The sequence below is a fragment of the Anopheles moucheti genome, chromosome 2 (genome assembly GCF_943734755.1).
Source record: "Anopheles moucheti chromosome 2, idAnoMoucSN_F20_07, whole genome shotgun sequence".
NCBI classification, from domain to species: Eukaryota; Metazoa; Arthropoda; class Insecta; order Diptera; family Culicidae; genus Anopheles; species Anopheles moucheti.
In genome coordinates, this window is record NC_069140.1 from 51517159 (window position 1) to 51542225 (window position 25067).

General features: G+C 41.2%; 1 protein-coding gene across 1 annotated transcript; it reads right to left on the reverse strand.

Moving 5' to 3' along the window:
• Positions 1-1146: 1146 nt before the first annotated feature.
• Positions 1147-25015, reverse strand: LOC128310837 (relaxin receptor 2). Its single transcript, XM_053047570.1, has 21 exons — positions 24958-25015; positions 14956-15207; positions 14790-14876; positions 14598-14709; positions 14263-14334; positions 13516-13581; positions 11937-12008; positions 11781-11852; positions 11634-11705; positions 11396-11536; positions 11235-11306; positions 11085-11156; positions 10903-10974; positions 10668-10784; positions 10069-10254; positions 9525-9998; positions 9281-9354; positions 3577-3689; positions 2824-2888; positions 1372-1426; positions 1147-1280 (listed from the first exon to the last, which is right to left on the reverse strand). The coding sequence occupies exons 1-21, from the start codon at positions 25007-25009 to the stop codon at positions 1239-1241; spliced, it is 2340 nt and encodes a 779-aa protein (XP_052903530.1). The 5' UTR covers positions 25010-25015; the 3' UTR covers positions 1147-1238.
• Between the last annotated feature and the right edge of the window lie 52 nt (positions 25016-25067).

Here is a 25067-nt window from a genome sequence, read left to right on the forward strand (position 1 = left end):
ACTTTACTTGTTTAAATCTTTCAACTAAATTAACATGCTCGCGTGTTTGGTCAACTACGCCTGAATGTATGCAATTTGGCATTTTGAAATACACATTCAACAGCGTAAAACTCTTACAAGTTGACGACAGAGTGACTTTCTGTTCTTAATAGCCTAAATTAGGGCGTTTGTAGCCAAGACACAATCTAGTTGTGAACTGTGGAGGGTAAAGAATGAATTGAAAAGTAGAATTGTAAAGTATAATCGTTAAAAATAACATTGAACATACCATTTTGTTTTTTGTTGCGCCATGACGTTGCCTTCTTTACTTCAGAACATTGTGTACAACAGTTTAAACTTTTACATAAAATCAACCTTCCATCCTATCAACTAGTTATGCCTTTTTACTGTTCTTCCTGGGGTTCAAAAATGTCAAACGTGGAGCGTAATTGTACAGTAAGCATCTTTTTTTTTTGTAAAATCGAACACATCTTTAACTTTCCTATCCTTTAGTTAAAATAAGCTCCTCGGAAGCGTTTGGAAAATACACACTCACACGCACGCACAAACAGATTCGATACGAACAATCGATCAACGTGTTGCGTACAGGTTTGCCATGTACTGGCTAGGTTAATTTAGTGTGCCCCACTTCGCGCAACATACCGTGCAGATTTCGTCGCATTCGTTCGTTGGGTAGGCCTAGCCGGAAGGACGTGTTTTCACTCCCCGGGTTTCATTCGTTTATCACAGTCATGTCTACGTTCCTTCGCGGATCCTTCTTCAATACTAGAAAACGCTAGTTAAAAGTCAAACGTTTCCGTGCTTGAGTTGGAGCAGCGTTCCATCAGCATCAGCACTGCCGTGGCCGATCGATGCTTCCGGTGTCCAGTGTTCACAGCCGGACCCACATGTCCTTGTCCCTGACTGTGGCTGCAGCTGAGACCGGTTCCAGCCGACGCGGGATAGCGACTCGAATTTGATGCATTCTGATCGTACACAACCAGTGCCGCCATCTCGATCGGGACGTCCCGTTCCTCTCGGTCCTGCTCGATGTTGGTAATGATCGTCGAGGGTGACGATGGTAAGGAGGAGGGTACCCGCAACATTCCCGATGATCCCGTACCCAGGTGGCCTTGCTTCGACTGATGGGGCAGGAAGCAGTGGCGATGGTTACGGTGGTCGGACGTATCGGATGCGTCCGAGGGACGGTGCCGGACACGGACACTGCGTCGATCACTGCTTCCGCCATTCGACAACTGCTATTTAAACTCGTACACCTTTGTGTTGCAGGAAAGTCGCTCCTTCAGGTTTGGAAGCACAAGCACAGAAAAGAAACGAGTCAGTTCAATCCTTTCGGAATTAGGTTGGAAAATTTCGCAATTTGTTACTTACTCTTCGATTCATCAAACGTTTGCTGCCATTGTGAGAAAACTGCGCCATCGAATTCCTGGAAGGTACCATTCGAATGTCGTTGGGTGAGTTTTGTTTCATGCAAAGATAGAAAAATATTCAACATATGTTCAACTAAAACACCCCACAAACATTCCACATTTTTTACGTCGCAAATCAATTCGTACAGAATCAATAATTATGTACAGCAAATTGTATAACTTTAGGCGCTGTATAAAAGCGATACAGAAATTAAAAGTTACTTGGTGAATGAGTTTTACTCGATACAATGTTTTGAAGATCTTAATAATTTGCTTGTCCCCTGGAATCAAGGTTGGAAAATATTTCATGACGTTATAGCTTTCCTCCGCGCTTGAATGCATTTGGCAGGATAACTTTCCATGAAAATACGATTTATACTTTGTTGGTACAAACTTCAGTTGGAGTTTCAAGGCATCAATGCAACGGAAACTGAAACATATCAGCAGCTAGCAGTAGTATCCGTTCTTTGGCAATAAAAAACGTCTCAAAACTGTAAGCTACCAGGTTCATAACACCTGTAATCTGATTTAAAAAAACGCTTCATTGCATTGATCAAGCTAACACCTTAACGATTCAAACTTTTTCCCCACTTTTCCTTCATCCAAGAGATTCCTCTTGGTCGATGGATTACGTCGTTGGACATAAAAAAGGATTAAAGTCCGTGTTCCGTGTAGCGGCGACGATAGCAATTTCACTTACGATAATCAACCTTCCCCTTAACACTCAAACTCATTGTACAATGGAAAGAAACAGTTCATTTGACGCAACCAAGATGGAAAGGTAGAATGAAAATTGTGTATCCTTTACAGCTGAAAGACGCGATCTGTGAGGATTTTTTTTGTTGTTATCAAACGCTAATTATCCATCGCCACGAGAAATCTCGTCCCTCACTTCATCCGGACCTTCGCAAATTGATGCTCACTAAATCATTTTATGCCGTTCCGGTTCCGGTTACAATGTACCGCCCAGTCATTAAAACATCATTAGCCATATCCTTTCAGCGTGTAGCTCAAGAACTGAACGCGGGGAATCGCGAGGATCGAAGTTTTCTCACGCAAAATTTTGATACTTAAAAAATAAAGAAAACAGGTAAAAAGGGTTTGCATAGTGTTGTGCTGTGAAGAGTGTGTATGATAAATGCGGTACTTCTGATGAATAAAGCAAAAATTACAATAGATGCACCAGAAAATGTGCGTGAAATAAAATTTAAAAAAATGTTGCAGCGCACGTTTCTATTCATGGCCGAAAACAGCTGTTGTGCGAATGAGTGAGAGAGGCATCCGCGTGGCTCCTTCTACCTTCCTTTCACACCCCCTCGATGGGCCTAACAATCCTGCTATTCGGCCGATTGTTCGTCCCATTTTTGACCAATATTTTGCTTCTTGCCCACTTCGGCAGTTGCCGCCCACTTACCGAGAATCGGCCGAATCGTATTCCGGATGAGCGCCACACGGTAGCGAATAGCAGAAGCGTGCGAGCTGGAAATAAAATTCGAACATTAGGGGCGCTATCTAGCGGATAGTAGTGGAAGGTACGATAGAACAGTTTCATTACGGTGGAGACACTATTTGCACACGACTGTCAATAATAATTATTAAGTTTGTAGCGTTAGTTTGTTTGTTTGTTAGTTTGTAAGTTAACGATAACAATATTCGACTGTTTCCATTTAGCGAATAGGGATTATTTAATGTTATACTAAGAATTTTAATATAAATATAACACTTTAACAATTGGTTTTCTACACTTCACGATGATTCGCGTGTGCGCCAATTTTGGTGGTTTAATAAATTTCTATTAAACATCTTGCGGCTTTTGTGTCACTGAGTATTATTTATAGTTCAATATTAATTTTTAAAAACACCGTTCGGTGATGTAGGTGATATTGCCGTCCTTCTTTTACACTATAAACTTTAAAAAACGCAAGAAAAATTGTGCAAAAGACTGCAAAGGTATTGTTTACCCCTGTAGACCACCATTTTCATGAATCCTCTACTCAATCTGTTTAGAAATTAACAATGGCCTTAAACCTTTATCACGAACTGTCTCCTACCATTACACAAACAGTGTTTAGTCTTGAGTAAAAAGACAAACAACAGTACACGTTTCCAAATGAAAGTCGAACACATTTTCACTACTTATTGTCATATTTCATCTAAAGGAACCTACCTGTTGCTTGAACTGTGCCGTCGTCAGCGTGTACAGTACGGGATTGAGGGCGGAATTGATGGGAAGTACCAGCACCGCCAGCCACGCGTACAAGGAAGGAGAAATTTCATACCCTAAAAAGAAAAGCGAAACAGTACAGACAAACACGTACCAACTAACGAAAAGCGAGCGTGACCGAATGGGTCCCTTATTTGCATTTCTTATTTGATGTAATGGCGTAGCAGTCACACCAGTGGAGCAGTGGCGAGAAATGTCTGTCAATGCAATAAAGCAAAGTTTGCGGTACATCGGGTTCCATCTGGTAGTAAAATTTTCCCCGTGTAATAAATTCAATTGCAGTATAGATACAAACTGCTTCACCAATGGATGTTTCGACAGCCGGACAGACCCAAACTCTCTAACGATGCATTCAATTAATATCGAACACAACTAGCATGGGGACATTCTCTTCCCCATTGCGAGCATGACTAATGATTGTCACATTTATGTCGCCTTTTTTTAACGCCTACATCCTGCCGCGTGTCCGACTGAATCACTCGCGTGTCACTCAAAACTTATCGATAAAGGAAAACTGTGGTCTGATATTCCAAGCGTCTGGCCAACCCGTCTGCGGTTTTATACGATGTAACGCAAGAAGATGCTGTCATGTAAATCCCTCCAGGGGAGTTTCTGCCAGTGTGTGCGTGTGTAAAGTCGCGATAAGCCTTGCCGAAACTATTGTCCTTCAACGAATGACGAAGAATGGGTGATGCGATTAACGGGTGTGAATGGCGCATACTCTGGAGGGTGGAATTTATTCATTAATCATGCGAAATATTTGGAGAATTGCAAGATGAAGATAGGAACTTGCAATTTTTGGTGGCATAATTTTGATAAATGATGAGATTCACGCAGCATGACGCATTTTTGCAGGTGATCGGGCACAAGCGTTATATCGCTTCCACACCACAAACTTTGGCGAGAAAAGAAATGGTTTTTAATTAGGGAACATAACTTGCAGCTACATTATCACACTCGGGTCGTATCGCGGGGAATGAGTTTATGAAAAGCAACATAAGTCATGACATTTGTTTACTTTAAAACAGCTTCCCGGGGTGAAAAATGCTAAAGTGATTGCTTCTCCCAAACAAGCACGTGGGATATAGCATTAAAACCTGAAAATGTGAACAGCAAAACCGGGAACGTGGCAATAAAAAGCAGCACGAAAACATGTAAACTAACCGACCGAACGCGTGGCAGTTGGCGAAACAAAAACTGACCGAAACCATTCCACTTTGGCTGGGGGCCAAAATATGCTACCGGAAGCGTGACATATCTTGTTTTGTCTAACGAGATGCCGGCCAGCCATGCCGATCTTTTGGGAAATGAATGAAACGTAGAAGGTGAAGCAAAGGATGAGGGAAATGCAAAAAAGCAAGTGTAAAAAGTCTGTCCAAACTGTAACAAACCCACCACTTTAACGCTAACAACCGATCGGCGGTTGATGATCAAAGAACGAAACAAAAAGTCCGTCTCACCACACACCGGTGGCCAATGGGAGATGAAGACCGGTGGCATGGAAGGGAGCCTCAAAAAGTCAACTACACACCATCGACATCGGGCGAGCTGGGCGCTCGTGTTTCCGGATTTCGAAGCAAAACTCACATTACACAAGCGACCAGGCGTCTCCATTCGGGCACTTCTCAAATACTCTCACTAAAGAGCCAAACGATCGTGTTGGGGGTTGAGACGCGAAAAAAAAAAGCCAGCCACGACACAGCGTGAAGAGAACGCACGGAACAAACGGGTGACGGGCACAAACCCGTAACACGATAATAGGAGTAATGCCAGTTTATTTATGGTTCGGTTTCGTCGTCCCGCAGTTCACGTCACGGCTTCGCTGGTGCGGGATCGGACAGCCAGCTTTCCTGTTTGTTGAGAAAGCAAGGCAGAAAGAAGGAGTCTATCCCAGTTTCCGGTTTTGCTGGGTAAGTGTTCTGTCCCTCAATTCTTCCTACTTGCCCGCTTTTTTCTCCCACACATGCAACGTTCATCTTGTTTGAAATATTTCATAATGCTGTACAGTAATAGCGGTGGAAATTTGTGTTTGCCACTACCACAAAGTTTAAGTACAGCCAAAGCGTTACGACCATAAGTATGACAAAACGCTTCCCGCTCATGTGTGGTGCTGGTGTCTGTTGCATCACGCGATGTTCTTGGTCTGTTTATGTTTTTTTACCAAGAAAATGACGATATTAATTTAAATATTAACTTAAATGAAATCCTAATCACTTGTTGCTATTGTTAATTCAATTTTAACATTTAAGAATGACATTTAAGAGCTGTTTTCAAAACAGTAAAGGTTTGCAGAATATTCGATTACTTATAAAAAAAATGTACTACACAAGATGACTGGAAGTTCTAGAAAGAAAATGGAGTGAAAACATTAAAACATTAATTTGGATTCCATCATTTTTAAGTATATTGGCATCCACTTTTAATATTGGTAGCACCTTTTAACATTACTTAAATGCTTAATAGGTTAAGATCATTTCGAATCTAACGCTATGTGCTCCAGCTATCCTGAGGGAAACTTCGGAGGGAACAAGCTTCTACATGGATCGATTGGTCTTTCGTCCCTATGCCCAATTCTGACAATCGAAATTATAACTTTTTATAATCATTATATCACCACGGTCCAGTTTAATTTTGTGATCAAATAATGTTGGCTTCACATAAGTTGTAAAGCTTTATTGTAAATACAGTATGTATCAAACAAACGAGCGAATATTGCTTCTGCTTGCAAAATGCTGCAAATTAGTTTTTATAATTTATTTTTAATTAATTCATACATTCTATCTTCGTATTTCATTGGCGATGCACAATTTTAGCAAGAACAGTAAGAAATCCCTAAATCAATCAAACATGTTCCAGCTCCGCAAAATTGTGCTTTAAATTGTTTTCAAGTTTATTTAACAATTTTAAAACGCTAAAAACGCTCCATACTCCTAGTGTGAATCTCAAATAAGACAGTGCAGAAGGAAATAAAAACTCGAGAGTCGATGATTACCTTCATATCTGGTATTTTATGATAATGAACTATGATGAAAAGATGGAATATTTGAGAATTAATAAAACAAATATTTATTTTAATATTCTTTTATTTTCAAAACACTACACTAGCAACGTTTGTAACTAATTTTAGCTTCACTGAGCCGTAAACAAGCCACACACGGGTGGTACATTTGCGAGCAATTCAAATGCAATCTATCTCTTTGTTGGTGTTTGTGGATGCATGTAGTGCGGTTTCAAAAACCAGATCCAATCCAACGTTCAGCGTGGAACCAATCTGTGCATGACCAACTATCAGAATCGAACCGACGCTCCAAGGAATAGAATAGTTATTTCCCTCTCAAGCTCAACCGACAGCCGTATTGTGACAGTGTGCCGCTCCACCGTCTCCAAAGCATGTGTGTGTGTGTGTGTGTGTGGGAATGACAGTGGTTTTTCCCATCGCTTCTGCTCATCGCCATAGTGAAATAGCGCAGCGCAATTCAATTAATTGTAACCTCATCATCACCGTTAGGGCGAAACGCTTCGCAGGGCATCTGGACAAGCAGATGGGGAATGAAGAGGTCTTTAATTATTTCGATGCAGCGGATCGAAAAGCGAGCTCTAAGCCGATCGACCACCATAAATCAACTCAAAATCGTTCACTCTCCAAACTCAAACAAGTGACTGCACGTTGTTGAACACTTTTCATCGGTCTGCCGGCATACGTAGCTGCTGTTCAACGTAACAAATCGTAGCTTGGGATCGCAAATGACAGCAGCAACAATTTTTGCTTGTTTTCGGCAAACTAACACAGGCCCCACAGCTTAGATGCTGGGGATGTTTCGCTTCTAAAACAACCGCCAGATAGTGTGACGCAATCGAAACGAAAATAATTACAACAACACAGCACAGGAAATGTTTTTCGCGTCAATCGTAACGACAACGAACCGTTCCTGTTACAGTTGTAGCGTTTAAATTGAAAAACAGTCACAGCCCACAGTTGAACGTTACCAGAACCGCTCAATTAGGGAAATTTACCGCTTTGCTACCGCTACCGAAAATTTACAGACTCTGAACCTTAAAACTGGCCCGTCCAGTCCGGCTGATGAAGATTAAATTGTTTTACGCTGGATGTAAAAATTCCAAACAAAAAACGGAACAGAGACAGAATTTGCTTCTTTTTCGTCTCGATGAGCCTCGTCCTGGTAGCGGCCACCACTATTAAATGTGTTGCCACTGACTAAAATAAAACTTCAAAGAAAATACCAACTTTTCTTGTGTGGTTTGCAATGGTTTTTTGTGCCTTTTACTCTGCTGCTGGTGCTTTCTCGATTTGGAAATTTGAAACAGAAATTCTTATCTGGCGCTTTTGGTCACCCAAGTTGGATGGAGTGGAAATGGGATTTCCATGGGATAAATTAGGTTGGGCGCTTTGAAGACAGCTTTCAGACACGACTAATTTCTTTATCGAACAGCGACACGATTTTTCCATTGGCTTGCTCGACCGTAAGGCTAATTGGTGTTCGAGGGCTAGTGGTGGAATCGAAATTGAAGTTCTAACGTATAACATGCACAAGAAGATCCCCTTTGTCTTCAATGAAGAATGAAGCTTAAAACACAGGTGTGAAAACTGTTTGACCTAGTTTGTTAAAGTTTTAGCGCTATTCCTCATTTTTACACAGTGCTGTATATTCAATAGGTGCAGGGCCACAACAGCTGACAAATTTGTCAAGTGACAAAATCAGTTTGTCAACTGCAAAAAATCACTATGCCGTTGCCGCGCACACAATTGTACTCTTTGACAAAATAAATTGCACTGAATATCCACATGATCGAAGCAGCTTTCGACAGTTGTTACCAAGAAAATAACTGATTTCATATTTTTATTTTTTGTGCAAATATTAAGAGATTTTAGGAATAATGATAAAATTTAAGCTATAGCTCCTTAAAAAATTAAGCTTATGTAATTTATATGCAAAATAAAATATAATTTTCCGATAAAAAATAATATTAACATAATGCCTTAATTAGTAAGCGGTGCAAAATGTTGTCAGCATTTTGTCAGGGTTTCGTCAACTTTTTGTCGAGGACTTTCTACAAAATGAAGTTTGACAACAGCTCACAAAAAGTGACAAATTTGTCACCATTTTGTCAGCTCTCGTGGCCCTGCATCTAATGAATGTAACACGTAGCTAATTGTTCCTGGAAACAAAAGACCAGGCGTCTTCATTATTTGCAAGAAAAGTAAACTTACTGCATCAAACTAATTTTCTATGATCATCGCATCAAAATGGCAAAAAAAATAATTTATTAAAACTTTGTTTTGTTTTATAAAACAATTGCTCACAAATTCTTATAACACACTTTGAAACAAGGAGAAAGTAATCAAACCACCACGATTGTGCAATGAAATTTAAATGAGTTTATCAAATTTCCCACTGAGCAGCTGATAGCTTTTACGTTCAGCGTGCAATGCAAATTAGTATCATGCATAAACCGTACAGTTCCAATGGCCTTCCGAGCCTCATTTTCCACGTATGAAGTGTATCCGTTAGCCAGGGATGTTTTCCTACGCCCTCAATCTTTTCCCAAGAAAGCTACAAATAAAATTTACACACACCCTTCCCAGCAACCCGATACTACAATATCGATCCCATTGTGTGTCACTTACCTGCCAGTGCAACTAATTTCACTACAATCACCGGCATCCAGCAGACACAATCGGTTGCAACGATGATGGCGAACCTGGGGTGATAAAAACCGGACCGAACCGGCGGTATTAGCTGGTGGAATTATGCATGACGTTGCCAACCCTCGGAAGGTGGCCTTGCTGTTATGATTGGCCCGAACACCGGTCAACTTTCTCCACCGCCGGTTGGCTGGCAGTGATTGAACCGAGTTTTCTGTGACCTTACCTGCGGGCGACCACCTTTTCCCGGCAGTTCAGCGTGTTGCGGGTTTCGTTGCGTGATACACGAATGGCCTGCAGCATCCTCAGGTACGAGATGCCGATGAACAGCAGCGAAACCGTATTGACCAGTATGAACAGCCCGGCCGAATACTCCCAGCCCATCGCGTACGGGTCGTGAATGTGCACGGACAGGCACACGCCATTGCTGCCGTAGAAGTGTGGTCCGAAGTACTCCGTCGCGGACAGTGGTGCCACTGCTGCTGCCGTTGCAATGCCCCACAGTAGCGCTAGCCGCAAGATGACACGCGTTTTGCTGCTCGAGCGTTGGTAAAGTGGACGCGTTACGGACACTAGCCGGTCCCAGGTGACGAGTGTCAGCAGCAGTGTCGACGATTGGCAGCTGAGTGTGCTCAGAAAGCCACTAAACGCACAGATCGAACTCATGCGCCATTCTTCGTCGTGCGTAAGATATTCACCTCTGAAACAGAAGACAAATGCTCATGAACGCGTGTGACATTCTACGTGCACACACACACACACACGCCTACCTGAAGATAATGTCTGCGGTTGCTATGATCCCGAGGTAGACGCCCATTAGTAGATCGCTTGCCGCTAGATGGCGCAAGTAGAGCGAATGTTCCGCGTGCGCTTGACTGCTGCGCGATCCGACCATGTAGCGCCCGAACAGGACGAGCAAATTACCGAGAATACCTACCACCGCCATTATCCACACGCTGCCCAGGCGTGCCAGAAAACGTGATGCACCACACAGAAATGCAGTCGAAAATGGTGGAAAGAATGAAATTAATATCTCATTAGCAAAGCTCCCAAGCGTTCGAACACATTGTCAAGGTCGACGGTACGTGTCTTGCACGAAAATGTGGTGTCACTTCTTCGGTGTGCGAAGATAATTAAAATTTTAATTAAACAGCCCCTCCCAATGGCTTTTTGGAGTGATTTTTTCCCAATACTTCATAATCACACGCGCGACTGACTGTCGAATAAGACGTGCCGCTGAGAAATAGCTCAACCATGTCGTTTGGCAAATAAACGCCTATTTGCGAACGCATTTCGATATGTTATGCCAAATGAACCGAAGCTGGTGCCTAATGTTTTCCCTGCCGTATATCCTCCACACCATGCATACCTTGCGCGCAGCACTGGATTATCGAGCAGATGCCGGTTGCTGCTGATACCGTCGCCTTTCGGCTCGCAGACACGCACGTGCAGGGCGGCCTTGCAGTGACGAAATTCGGTGAAATGTCTGCCAAACGGTAAATGAATGATGAGCATTTTGGGGAACACTTCCGCCACACACACACGCATACACACACACAACGCAAATTGTTTGCTACGAACAAACTCCATCCGACGATACGTACATGTGGTGCAGGTTGGTGAGGTTATCCAGCACGCGCCGATCGATTCGGTCAAATTTATTCCCTTGCAGGTTTCTACATAAACCCAGCAATCCCGGGTGCAAATGACAATAGAAAGGGAAGGGTAATGATAGTACGCGGATCATGATTACTATCCTGTCCCGCTGCATGCGGCTCATACTTACAGTGTTGCCAGCTTGGCAATGCCGCTGAACGCATCCAGCTCGAAATGGGTTAATTTGTTGCTATTTAAAAATCTGTCCATAAAACACGAAAATGGCATTAGTCAGGCTAGGGCACGGAGGTGAAATTTCGAGCAACAATCGCTTACGTACAATCCTACTAAATTCGTTAGGTTGCCGAACGTGTCGTTTCGGATCACGGTTAGTAAATTCTCCGATAAATAGCTGAAACAACAACGATAAATAGCCACCCACCCACGTGCAAGTTGTAAACTTTGTATCGGGTTGGAGAGCGCAAGCTAGCAAATACTTACAGATGTTCCAGCGACGGAAGATCCAGGGCACTAACTTCTATCGTTTCGATTTGGTTCTTCGCCAGTGACAGCGTTTGCAGTGTTACCAGCTGCGGTATCATGCCCGGGACCAGCTTCCGTAGTCTGTTATTATTTAGATACCTGCAACGATATACACGGCGAAAGCTTTAACTTTGGAGAAACTCTCCGTACCATGCTTATAATGATTGAGATGTAAAGAAAGGAAAGGATTACGTACAGTATGCGAAGGTTTGTCAGCGGTACCAGCACGTCCTCCGTGAGTGAATCGATCTGGTTGTCTTTTAAGTCACTACCGGGAGAAAATAAATCAAATGTGACAGACTGAAATCGACACGATGCTCGTCATCCATCATGATTTACTTACAGCTCCTCGAGAAACTCCAAATTGACAAAGTTCTTCCTTCCGAGTCGATTAATTCTGTTGCCGCTCAGAACGCTTTGGTACAGCATACGACATACATTGATCATTAGCGTCAGATCGGATGATTGCTACATTTTGAAAATATTTAACAACACTTACAGTATTCTCAGCAATGTCCCGGGTGGGAAAAAGATATCCGGCAGCACGGTCAATCCGTTCTGGTCCAGGTGTCTAAAACAATCAAAACAGGTTCAAGTTCAATCAAGTTTGCCCCGGTTTTATCAAAATAAAGCTAAGTTTGTGTGAAATTAGGAAATGGTGGAACATTTTGTTTGGCAGATTGCCTAACTTCAGGCGTTACGTACGGCGAAAATTACGCAGAGTTGACTTCAGAGGTTTGAAACTGACCTTAAAGCAAACAAGGAATACATTTCTTCAAAAACGCGCTTACATAAAAAAATGTTTAAATAACTCCTGTCAATATATGTGTTCCTAGTTCAATAAGACTTATTCATTTTCAAATTATAAATCGATTTTGCTTTAAGTTCTTCCTTGATCCATTAAAAACTATGTGATGTAGTAACGATTGCATACTTCCAGGCGATGCGTGAGCACTATACGTATAGTATATCGTTGTGCAATGTAAGCAACATTAAAACCAACTGTTGAATTGCGATGTATCTTCCACAGTAACTTTCCTCATTGCAGGTAATTTGGACTCAATGTGACCACAAATTGCCATTTTTTGAGCGGTTTAATGAATATACACTCCAACCGTTACGGAGGAAATTTCATACGGCATGTAAGCGAGCTGCTCATTGCAAACCATAGTGTGACCCCCACCCCGTGAGGTTTTCGCAAACTGTTGGAGGTGGGTCTAAATTTCTCATCGAGAAACAAATAAACGCACCGGATGTTTCACGCTGCAATCGAATCATCTGGCAGTAACGATCTGCGGTGGGTGCAGTAAGCAAAGTGGCCTCATGAAGAAATATCTATCCGGTGCGCTTATCCCATACAGTTCCGTGTGTCTCGAGCGTAAAGGGGTAGTTTTGTGCACAATAAAGTAGCACAATTTATTGGACACTTGCCTGTGTGCAATGGCTTTTTATTGCGTTGCTCAATAAGACACGGAAACTAATGCGAATAGTTGTGGAGGCGGTGAAACCATTGCGAGGCGAAAGAAAAGCGGGAAGAGTGAAAGAAAGTTATGGTATTGTAATGAGTCGAGCCAGCCACGTAGGAAAAAGGGGGTGAACATTTATTTGACTTTCAAACAAACAGCTGCAAACTCAATGTTATAAGAATCGATTAAAAATATGAGGCCCTATAGTTATAAAGAGATCCGTCCATTCCAGCTAAGAATTATCGTTATCGGGCGCATTGCAGATATTTTTTCTACAACATTTCCAGTAGGACTAATTTTGCTTTTGATGGACACAAACAAAAAAATGGCCATGCGTATTATCTTTGCGTCTCGTTGAATGCAAACAACTCTTCTGCATGAGCTAGAGGGACATTCTGCTCCATGCTTTCTATTATTGCTTGCGCTGTCCCTAATGGAATCTTACACTGAAGCGTTCCTCCTTCAACGCAGGCACAATCGAGTGGTCTATTTGCCGAGAAAAATCTATCAATTAGCCTCCGCCCAAAACATAACCGTCATCACTTGCGGACCTGCTGTGCTCGGAGCTGTATTCAATTTATGTGCGTTTTGACTGTGCGCTTCAATACTTACAGGGCGTCGATACTGTTGGCCAGCTTGACCGGTTCGATACGCTCGATCGAACAGTGCCTCAGAACTCTGCCACCGGAGAATGCGGACATCAGGCAAGAAAGAAAGCGTAAATCAAACAAAGGAAACAGTTAGGGCGGTAAACTTACTACCGAGGCGGAAAAATCAATTTGTTGGGAAAACGGTTTGGAGGACGGGTGGAGATGGGACGCAAGTTCTTGTTTGGTGCGGATTTAATTAAGCTTTTACTCGTGCTGTCAAGCTTGATAACGAGTGAGCCAGAGCCAAACGTAACGGGGGAAGGGGGGATCTATTTTTGTGCCCCAGGGCAACATTTAGCGTCCGGCGATTGGACAGTAATTGTACGTGATGTAATTTTTAACGTAATTGTCACCATCCGGAAGGAAACGCTGCATCTCGGCGCTGCTGTTTTTCCCGATGCACCAGCCGCATGCATCACGCGTTTCCGGGTTAGCTATCCATGCGATGATAATTCCATGGAAAATGGATGAAATTGATTTCGAGTTGACGGGAATGCTGGGAAGGAGACACTCTTTTCTTACACCAACGGTTGTCCTGTCCGTTGGTCAGTTCATTTCAATTCTAAGACAAATCCAAACAAGCACAATGGATATGTTGACATGGTGACACATGGCAGTTACGGAAAGAACTGCTGAAGCAAACTGAAGTAGTGAAGTAGGAAAAGGGCGAAAAAAGATGGAATCTCAATGTGATCGGTAGTGTACTTACAATGTGTTGAGCTTGGGAAACCGCTGGAACACATTCATATTCAGCTCGATAAACACATTCCCTGTGAGATCGCTGAAACGACAAACAGAGCACGAAACGAAGGGTTATTTCTATCTCGTGCATCCGCACTATTATATCAAACAATCCGTGCACGTGCTGGCAAATCTCTTGGGAGCATGATTTAGGGATTCGCACACAGCATGCCCTGTGTGCTGGTTACACCCGCGAGATGTCACTTTGCCATCCTGCCAACAGTGTGAAATGAAGCTTTCACATCGGCGCGGAATGGAAACTGCCACCAGAGCAAAAAGGATTTCATTTCTGCCCACACTTACAGCAGTGTGACGTTTTCCGAGGTGAGTACCGACGGTATCGACGTGAGACCCTTGTACTCGCACAGCACATCCGTTCCCCGACATTTGCAGGTATTGTTGGCGTCTTTCCAGCCTGTACAGAAAAAAAAAACCGGCATTGCAATTTCCTAGTTAGCGTCTTCTAATTCCTCCACACATCAAACTCCAACTTACTGCAGGTCGTGTAGGGTAGCTGATCGTTGATCGCAGCCGGTCGCTTGCGGAAGTAGTGATCATAATAATTCCTTCCCACGGCATCATCTGTAATGCCGAACAAACAACATAAACTACGAAATTGGGGCAGAATGTTTGGGTTGAAAAAAAATCCATCATTCCATACCGCACTCGAGCTCATCCGAACCGTCGTCACAGTCGGGGTATCCGTTGCAGTTCTTGCTCTGCTCGATGCACTGAAGCGTGTTGTTGCACCGGAAGTATCCATCCTCACAGCGAAACGGCACTGTACCGAACGGTGGATACGGCTCGGCACCATCCACGCTGACGGCATTCCGGTTCGCCGGTCCAGACTGTTCCAGAATTCTTTCGTACTCCGTCTCGGGCAGAACCAATGCACGGCGCAACGTGCTGGATGCTGGAAGGGCAAGCAAAGAATAAATTGAATCAGTGCAGCCGCGTTGCTGTCAACGGATGGATGGACGATTTGGGTTGTACCAGCAAGCTAAGCCGCGGCATCTATTTGTAGCTTTCGGTAAGCTCATTATGATTGTTTCTACACAAAATTCAATTTTATTCGCGATGTTATAAGATTTATATGGCTTGATAAAGGACTTAGCTGTATATGTTGATTGTTTAATGAAATACAGTCAGAAAAACAAAAATACTGCCAGTAGTGCATGTCAGAGAAATTCGCATAACTCGAATTTTCACCCAAGTCCCAATTTTCATTATCATATCGTTTATAATTAGTATTAAGGGATGGAATACTTCTTTTCACATTACCAAGCATAATTGATATTTCTACGTTTATTTCCGTTTATTTTGGATATCTATTAAGATTAAGATTTATTTATATAACTATAAAATGTATCGTGTTTTTGAGAATATTTAAAATTTGATAAAAAAAAAATATTTCCACGTACAAATTACGTGAAATGTCAAAAATTTCGAATTGGTATTCAAATTTTCACGTATCTCGAATTCGCGAAACTCAGATGTCGCATGACTTGGAAAATTACTGAATAGCAAACCCCGCAGTCATACTCGAGGTTACGCGATGTTTTGGAAAAATTACAGTTTATAAATAATCAAAAGAATTTTGCAAATGGCAGTGCTCAAAACTTGGAAACGTAATGAAATAATAGAATAAATGGAAAGTTCATTTGTCATTTGGATAGAAATTTTAATATATATAAGTTAAACGTAATTTAACTGCGAAATTTTCTCTGACTCCTATACATGTTTATATTTCAACCTTTCAATAGGAAGTATGACCGAAATGTATAAGCAAAGATATGGTGGTCCCAAACATAAGCGTAAAGCGGAGAGCTGCTGTAATGTACTGTATATATAATACAAATAATACAAATGATGCATAAAATGTAATATTCATTTTATCATCCAAATCTTAAAAAAAAAACATATAGTGTGTAGTAAATGCGTCAGATTTAGTTATTAAAAAGAGGGTTTGTTGTTGTACACTTCAGTTCTTTATTTTCAGATTCTTTTTATTAGTACCTCTCCCGATGAGGTCTAACATAGAACCGTCGCGTTGCGCTCTCTCGTTATCCTGAGAGAGCCGGGTGAACTGCTTCTTTCTCCCATTTAATTGCTCTCTCTCTCCGCTTAGTGTTTGAATAGAAATAATTCAAAATGTTTGTTCGTTTCTACTTTGTGTGCTTTAATAAATAAAAGCTCCCTATTGCGTTTTTCAGTGTACTAAATTGTAAACTAAAAGTCTAGTGAACCTAATTGACAAATTATATTTAATGTTGTTGCGTTGTTATTTGTGCCAATTTCGGAATGTATTTGGTCAAGCACACTTAAATCTTAAAGTCACATCAAGTTTTATTGAAACAACATCACAAATAACTAGTTCAATTTTGGTTATTTGTTCCTCAAAAATAACGTTTCACTGGTGGATATGTCGGTTGAGAACAACCGAATAGAATTGCTTGGTGACAAAGAGCATATTTTTACGGTTCACACCCCTACAATTTTATCAAAATATGATCCTTTGCGCCATGCGTTGTTGAACGTTTTGCTACCGTTCCAGGTCAACAGTTGGTGGACGGTTGAAGGAACAGTTTGCAATGTGAAACGCTCGGGGGTCTATATCGAGGGCCAAACAAAAAAAAAGCACTCTACAGTCTACGAAAGATATTGCACTGGAGGCAATTCTTTTATCCGTGTGCGTAGAGCGATTCATCAACAAACTTTATGGGTCCGCAGTCGAAAAATCGAACATCGAACATAACTACCACAGCTGGTAACAGCGCAGCAGGCTATGAAAAACAAAGTCCAACGTCACATACATGTTTTGCGGGCATTTTAAGCAATGGAATCGAATTCCACGCGTAATATTGGTGTACCATTTCTAGGAAACAGGTGAAAGAAATTTAATACTTCAGTGCTGATTACCTTGAAAAATTAAACAGTTTACAAACTTAATTGAATCAATTAATTGCTGGAGGAAATCACAACTTTGACAGCGTTGATGTGCCCACAAAAGTGCAAAAACTTCACAAAAGTCAATTAGTTAAATCAACTTTCTCTTTCACTTCCTTTAATCAGCCTAGACGCTTAATTAACCCACTTATACTAATCAACGCACCAAACGTTCCGTGCAGTCACTTTCTAAATATCATTTCGCGTGTAACGAGTGTATCGCTTCGGCGTCTATCAGGCAAGAACATTCCCAGCCCGGGACACATTATGCCCTCCCTATTCATTTGACCCACATTACGGTTTGCATCTGCGTAAAGAACGGCATGGTAAATGACACTTAATGACTTCCGAGACTCACAGAACGCTGAAATGTTGGGTTCAGATTACCTGCAACGAACGACGTGCTTCTGAGCCTTGTTTTCACACACAGTTTCCGACGAACGTCACCATTTAAAACACAATTTATTTACACGTACTACATTAGGACTCCCTCAAAAGTATATCCATTCAAGGTTTCCCTGGAGGATGTGGAAAGAAACAAGAGATGAATGTTATGCTAGTGAACTACCGTTTGACTTTTGAACGTAATAGTAGGTGTGCTTTTAATCATTCCCATGCGAATTATCCTTTGACCGGTCACACACTGTTCCCCAATAGAGAAGGCCATCTGCGAAGAAGGCGTCCCATCACGAACGCAACAGTGCAACGAAGGTGCAGTGCCTTGAATGGAGTAAAACTTTGCACCAGACGGAACGACAGGAAAACCGCACGTCCAGCAGGAAATGAGCAGAAGAAGGAACCACACGCCACACTGTGCTTATTAGGCAATTGCCAGCATCTTATCTGCAGGTCATCCATTTGCGGTCGAATTTCAGCCCCAGTTACGCTGTAAGTCGCCTGTAGCTCCCGGCAGGTCCATGATGCCATGCCCTGCGGACTATTGCACTGGGCTCCAAAAAGTTAAGCACGACTATTTCCGACCAGTGACAACCACAATCAGTCGATGCCAAACGTTCCCTCCTTCGACCGATGGTGTTCACATGCTTTACGAGTGCAGAAATATGCTGAGTCCAAACGGGTTGCCGGGACAACATCCCACACTCGGACCGGAAGCTCCGTCTAATGTGAGTGATAAATCAGAATATCCATTTTATGCATGAGCTTTTCACTCGCTTTCGCCGTGTCCGTGTGCGAAAAACCAGTGGCCCCAGTGTCGGTGTTAAATAACGCCATTCCTACAACTATTGCCACCATTTGTCTGCGTACAATTCCGTTTGCGCTCGAGTAGTAGCTTGCTTGCGTTAACAGATTTAACATTTTGAAACACTCCACGAGGCTGACCGAAAGACTAAATTGACTCCCGGCAGCACAAGATGGGTACGATTCCAATCTCGGCTTTTCTTCCAACGGCCGTTAGTGGGACTTTCGGGAAAACAACAATAAACGGCCGAACTCGCACTATCATGGAAATTTACGACACAACGCACACGTCCTTGCACTGGAGGCACCCACGGCCTTTTTTTTTGGGGTCAGGATGCTTTAATTGCTTCAACTGATCATTCCCCTGCGGCAGTCATTTCGGGTCCGATAAAACGATGGAGGCGGTAGCCACTTCAGTGTGTGTGGGTGTTTTTTTTTCTTGCCGGTCACCGTAATTATGCTCGTAAAAATTCAACTCGGGACCAATTTCCGACTTCCAGATTCTTCGTATGCGCAAAGTATGACAAACATGTACGCTGTCGGGTTTATGCTTTAGTGTTGTTGCTGTTCTATCGCGAAACAAAAACCATCCCTTCGTGATGTATGGTTGTGGCAGATAATTGGGAAATTTATTAGTATGCTCCTACTTGTGCAGCATTCAGCTTTTGGTTGGGAAAGAATAACACCTTCCGGGCAGGTAAATGTATGTTGAAGTTATTATCTACCGTAAAAATACCACATAAAAAACACATAAACTAATTGTTATTCCTCTACACATTTTAGGGCTTTATTTTAGCAATAATAATAATAATAATAATAATAATAATAATAATAATAATAATAATAATAATAATAATAATAATAATAATAATAATAATAATAATAATAATAATAATAATAATAATAATAATAATAATAATAATAATAATAATAATAATAATAATAATAATAATAATAATAATAATAATAATAATAATAATAATAATAATAATAATAATAATAATAATAATAATAATAATAATAATAATAAAAAATTAAAAATAAAAAAATGAAGGTGAAATCTTCATCCAATGAAAAAATTAATTACAATCAAGAATCGTAAGTTCATAGAAAAGTAATATAAATGTATCATCAAAAGGAATCCAGCATAAAAGAAACCATTCACAGTGAAGGGCATCCTCGAAGCAGATCATTTTGTCCTCATTTCCCAGTACCACCAAGTAGAAGTATTAAAAATCATAAATATGCAAACATAAGGGTCCCTCGCCCTTTCCAGCGCGCCTGGGAAGATAATTGAAATATAAAGGCAACGATCTTCCGTCGGTTTGCATCGCGTGCGTAAAGTCAGTCCGAGGGCTTCATGTAATGCCATCGACAAGGAACGTGCAGCAAATGTAATGCTTAATAATGCAACCATTACACGGGTGCCTTTTACGTCAAACGCTGGACAAAAACGTACCGACCGATTCTAACCCAACGGCCGTTACAGTGACCGTGGTCATGGTCACCGGCAACTGACACTCGGCGTCGTTCGTTCCATCCACACCGAAACCACTTCAAAAAACATGGCGAACAAAACCCCGCCTGACGTCAAACCGAACCGGTCCGAAAGATGAGCGCAACGCCGGGAACTGACCGCGAGGGATTGTATTTTTATTCAACAAGTTTCAAATGCTGCCATCGCGGAAGCTATTCCCGGACCGGCAGTGTTTCAGATTACGCCGGCAAGTCCATGCAAAAGATTGTCATTTTTTTTCACTGTTGTTTCGCGTGGTACACACCGCGAAACGACCGCGGACAAAGAGATTATTTTCTCGACCTTCCTTGTTTTTGGTTATGCAAAATGAGACCCCGGGATGCAGTGCAGTGCAGCAAAAACGCGTGTCAGTGCAGTGGCGCACTTGATGGTAATTTACAATTTACTGATCGGATTAGGGCAGCTCATGCTAGCGTCAAGCTCGCTTCGCGTCAAGATGTTGTGAAGCAGAAACTTACAAGCCCTAAAGGAGCGGAAAAATGAGCGTTCTTTCCTGATTGTTTGTCTTGTACCGAGATGATTGTAGCGGGGTTTTCAGTATGTCGCAAAAAATTATTAATTTAATTTTTATGAAACGGGAAAACTCCAAGCGTGATGAAATAAAACTAGTGCAATATCTGGTGAATGTACATTTCCAAGCATAATAACCAGAACATAATAACAGGTACGTGGGTTAGAACGCCCAAAGGTATGCAATCCCTGTGTTAATAATGCCTTTTAATGATTGGTGCGATGGTAAACAGTTTAAAATTGTATATTTCTTTTGATAACTTATCAATTGCCTAACTTTAGGCGTGAAATTCTACGAGAATGGTGAGTTTTCAGTACATATTAGGTCTAAATAGGTCATGTTTTCGAAGTGTCAATAGGGGTTGTTGTTTTCGTTCATTGTTTAAAGAGCGTCTTCGATTTCTGAATGTCTAATATTTAAGTACTATTTAAGAATTTTGTGTAGACCGACAAGGTTCGACAAATTATTAATAAATAATAATATTTCAGTTAAATTGCAGTACACGTACAGGTTCACATTCATCCAAAAGCAACGCTTAATAAATATATAATATATATATATATATAAAATAAATGAATAAATATAATAAATATAATAATAAATAGTGTAGAATAAATAGAATAGAATAAAATAGAATAAATATAAAAATAAATAAATAAATATGTAATAAATAAATCTCAATTGTAGACCTAACTGGTGCACGTTTTCTTTGGAATCTTCCACCCAAAACCCTATGCCTTAGTCATCATTATGCATTATCACACCGAAATACAAACATCATACTGCCATAACCTTGGCAATAAAGATAATTGGGAATTTTTGAGAGCAAGGATGGAATGCGACCTTTATCTGCGTACACTGTTTTCCCCCCACGGAAGTATCATTTGGGCTTATCAAAATATGCTCGAAAGACGCATTACGCTCGCTAAACAACCCAACAACGACGATAAAATACACATCCATTAGTGCAACCTGTTGGCAACCTGTTGGCTTCCGCCAGACGGAAAAAAAACTGCCAATTTCCCCGATAAGATCAAAAGCGATTCTCTTCATCGCGTAAAGCGTGAAGCGGCGGCTCGTTAGTTCACACTTCCAAAAAACGATAATTCAACGGGTTTCCTTTCGCCCATCCGTTTCCTTCGCCACCCATTGTCCGATCGTGTCCCGGCAAACGAAATCGGGTCGGGCGAAATGAGTCGTTTTTCATTAAGGCACTATCATCGCCGCTCGGTGAATCCCCACATTGGCCAATAAATGATAATCCTTCAGGTCGATTACGTGGATAAATATTTACCTCCATTAGACCAATGGCCCGAAAAGCACGAAGCCCTGGCACTGGTTATGCTTTCAGCATTGGTCATTAAAACGCTGCGGATGATAAATGGCTATACGGCTGACGAAACGCAACAGCCACACACAAAACAAAAAATGGCCACACATGTTAGTGGAACACGAAAAGTTCCACCCAGGTGCAAAGCAGCCATCCACGGGATAACGAACATCAAGGCCTGATGGAACAAATGTTCTTTTCTTCCAGCAGGAATGTAAGGTCAAGTGATTAGCCGGCCGGTTTCGGAGGCGAAAACCGAAGCGAAGCATCAGAAAACCATCGAAAAATCGAATTGTTTATTATTTCGGTACGATATTTCGTTCCGTTTCACACTCATCCCAGTACTATCGGCTTTAAACAAATAACCATACCATAAATTTTGCATTCCAGGCCCGGCCACGCTTTGCGCTCCTAGCAGCTGAACACACAACGAATGTATTTTATGCATTGGCGATGGGTATGTGTGTTTGATTTTTAATACGCGTTTTCTTTGTAACCGATCCCACAAACACACTACCATTATTCTACAAACATGCATGATCTGTTTGATCGGCAAATGGTATCGCAATAGTAAATAACAGATTTCCTTATTTAGGGCTCAAATTTTTCACATGTTTAAATGAATCTCTTTCTCAATGTTGTTTACCCTCCTTTAATTAAAAGTTAGTCCTGAAAACGAATGTATCTGTTTCATCAATGCAAAAAAGGCCTTTTTTTGTTCCCTTACTTCTCGCTAATGACTTTATGACGAAAAAAATCAGCATTCTACGCTTTAGTAGAAACCTTTTTCAATTCTTCCGCTGTCCATCATGCTGATTCGTTTATTTGAAAAAATATATATCCCACTGGCGTGTATTCAACGAGCATGCAATCCAGGTAATATTGCTTGAAATATGTACGTCAAATGCAGCATAATGTACACCGACCCTTGTCACCTGGCATGGCAGACGATTTAATGGTAGTGACACAATGGAGCCTTACCATCGGCAAGGGGTTGATTTCACATCGGTTTTGCAGAAAGGTCACGTTTGTTGATTTTCTATGCTCATCCTACTGATAATGCCGTGCAGTTAGATAATTGTGGCTTTAATTAAAACAATACCAAGTCCTCCATTTTATTTTAGCTCAACATGCTAAACTTTGGCAGTTGAGATTGCGGAAAGAGTTTGAAATAAAATAAACATTTTGGTCGACCGTTTTACCTCCAAAGGCAACATCATTTACATCGCAAATCATGAAAAAAGCTTAACTCAACTCGTTTTCGATCGCGCCAAAGTGTAAAAGTGTAAAACGTAAATTATGTTTGCTTTGTGCAAACATTGCCACAAAAGCGACAATGGAACCAGCAGCGGCAGCACCAGCAGCTCACTGAACGGTAAAGACATAAATCGATCTTCACACCAACCGATGGCGAGTGCAGGGAACATGAAATTCAAGGCCTACGCAACTTCTTTACATCACACCCATACGCCCATCCTGCCAACCCGATGCCGGCTAACTATGATTGAATGTCAAACAATGGTATCGTTCGTCATGTTAATGGAATATGATGCGTTGATGGCTGACGTTGGCTAACTGTTTGGTTTTGGCTTTTCTTTTCCTTTGGACGTTGTTCTCTTTTTTTTCTGGACGAATGAAGTTCATGTTTGGGAATTAATTGCATAGCCGAATGATCTCATCGCCTCTTCATTGCGGCATTGTTGACAATTCGTCTCACGAGTTCAGGGTCAGGTTGTTCAAACGTAGTACCGATGCGTTTATGAACGCGATTATTGGTTGCTCCAGTTTGTCTGATAAGCTTGGGCATGGCAAGAATTCGAACGGGTCTATGTATCTAAAAGTTTGATTAAATTCAAAAGAAGTTGAAACCATTATAAAAATGTGGTCGTTTGAATCTTTCTACGTATGGCATCGGGATTTGTTCGTCTAGTTTTTTTTTTAATCCAAAATTTGACATGAGTTTGAATAAAATTAAACTGATTTAACTTTTGTATTTGTTTCAAGTTCAAGTAAAATAAAAATAAATAATAAAAATAAATAATAAAAGAAACATGATTCTAAAAACGCAAGTCTTTGTGACAAATAAGTTTAAAACAAAACATTCAAAGTTCAATGATTGAATTACAAATCAGCAGTTTTCATTTGAAAAATTCATTTTAAATTATGTTACAACCCATGCATATTTTTGCTGCAATATATACGAATTGTATTCAGTACAATGGTTCTACCTGATCGTCTAATCTACATTATCTTACCTATGCATAGCATTATAATTTGGTACATTAGTAACAAATTACCAAAATATCCACAACCTTCACAAAACCAAAATGTAGAACTACCTCGATAATAAAATAGGAATTTGATTGTGTTTGAACTGTGGAGTTCCTGTTCTCAACAGCATTTTTCCCTATTTTAATATAAAAATTTTTCAAATGCTCTATGAACATTACGAAAGCAAGGTGTCAAGCAAGGAAAAGTTCAAACTTCTGGAGTTTTGGAATAATAAACCTATCATAAAACCAACATCGTACAGATGTGGCGCCTTTATGGCGCCTATTTTAACTAAAGCTATTGTTTTGGGTTTGTTTTTATTCTTAAACTCCTCTGTTCTCTCTCAACTTCTAAAGAATACTTCATCTCCACCGCACAGCTTATTATCTGGACGGATGTTTCCGCTACAGTTTTAGCACTATCAACTCAACAGCGGACGATCTTTGTCGGTGAGACCGACTTCCTATTTTCCACCCTTATACGTTTGCATTTGTTTATGAAAGCGACTTTCAACAAGCAACGACCACACGCTTTGGTACGGCGAACTATTTTAGCCTGCACGGTTGCCGGAAATGAGAGTCAAAGGAAATCCACTTCCTACGGTTTTGTGTGACAGCTCAATTCAATAGTGTCACGACATACCGGGGTAAAAATAGGGCTTTCTCTACTAACTGTACGGCTGCGCTCACTTACAGCGACTTATCGTTAAGCGCTTGGATAATAGACCGTGCTACAACTATTTCGGTGACGGTGAATATCGATGAAACGAGCAAACAGAATGGAATATTCTTAGGCACGGTTGGTTCGAAACGAGAAAAAATGATCAAATATTTGTACGCATTGTACCTTCTACCGAAGTGATACTTACCGATGGGGAAATAGACTGCGAAGATGAACGAAAATCCTACCAGCAGCTTCATCGTGTGCCTTATCGTATGAAACAGACTAGCAATGGTGGACGATATTTCTGAGAATAGA

What these genes read in the sequence shown, in the direction of transcription:
- LOC128310837 (XM_053047570.1), bottom strand. Translation starts at nt 25,009, where the DNA reads ATGAAGCTGCTGGTAGGATTTTCGTTCATCTTCGCAGTCTATTTCCCC. An exon ending in TTGGAGTTTCTCGAGGAGCT is followed by an intron (nt 11,706 to 11,780) that starts GTAAGTAAATCA and finishes TTCTCCCGGTAG; the next exon opens with TGACTTAAAAGACAACCAGA. An exon ending in AATCCAGTGCTGCGCGCAAG is followed by an intron (nt 10,255 to 10,667) that starts GTATGCATGGTG and finishes ACGCCTGGGCAG; the next exon opens with CGTGTGGATAATGGCGGTGG.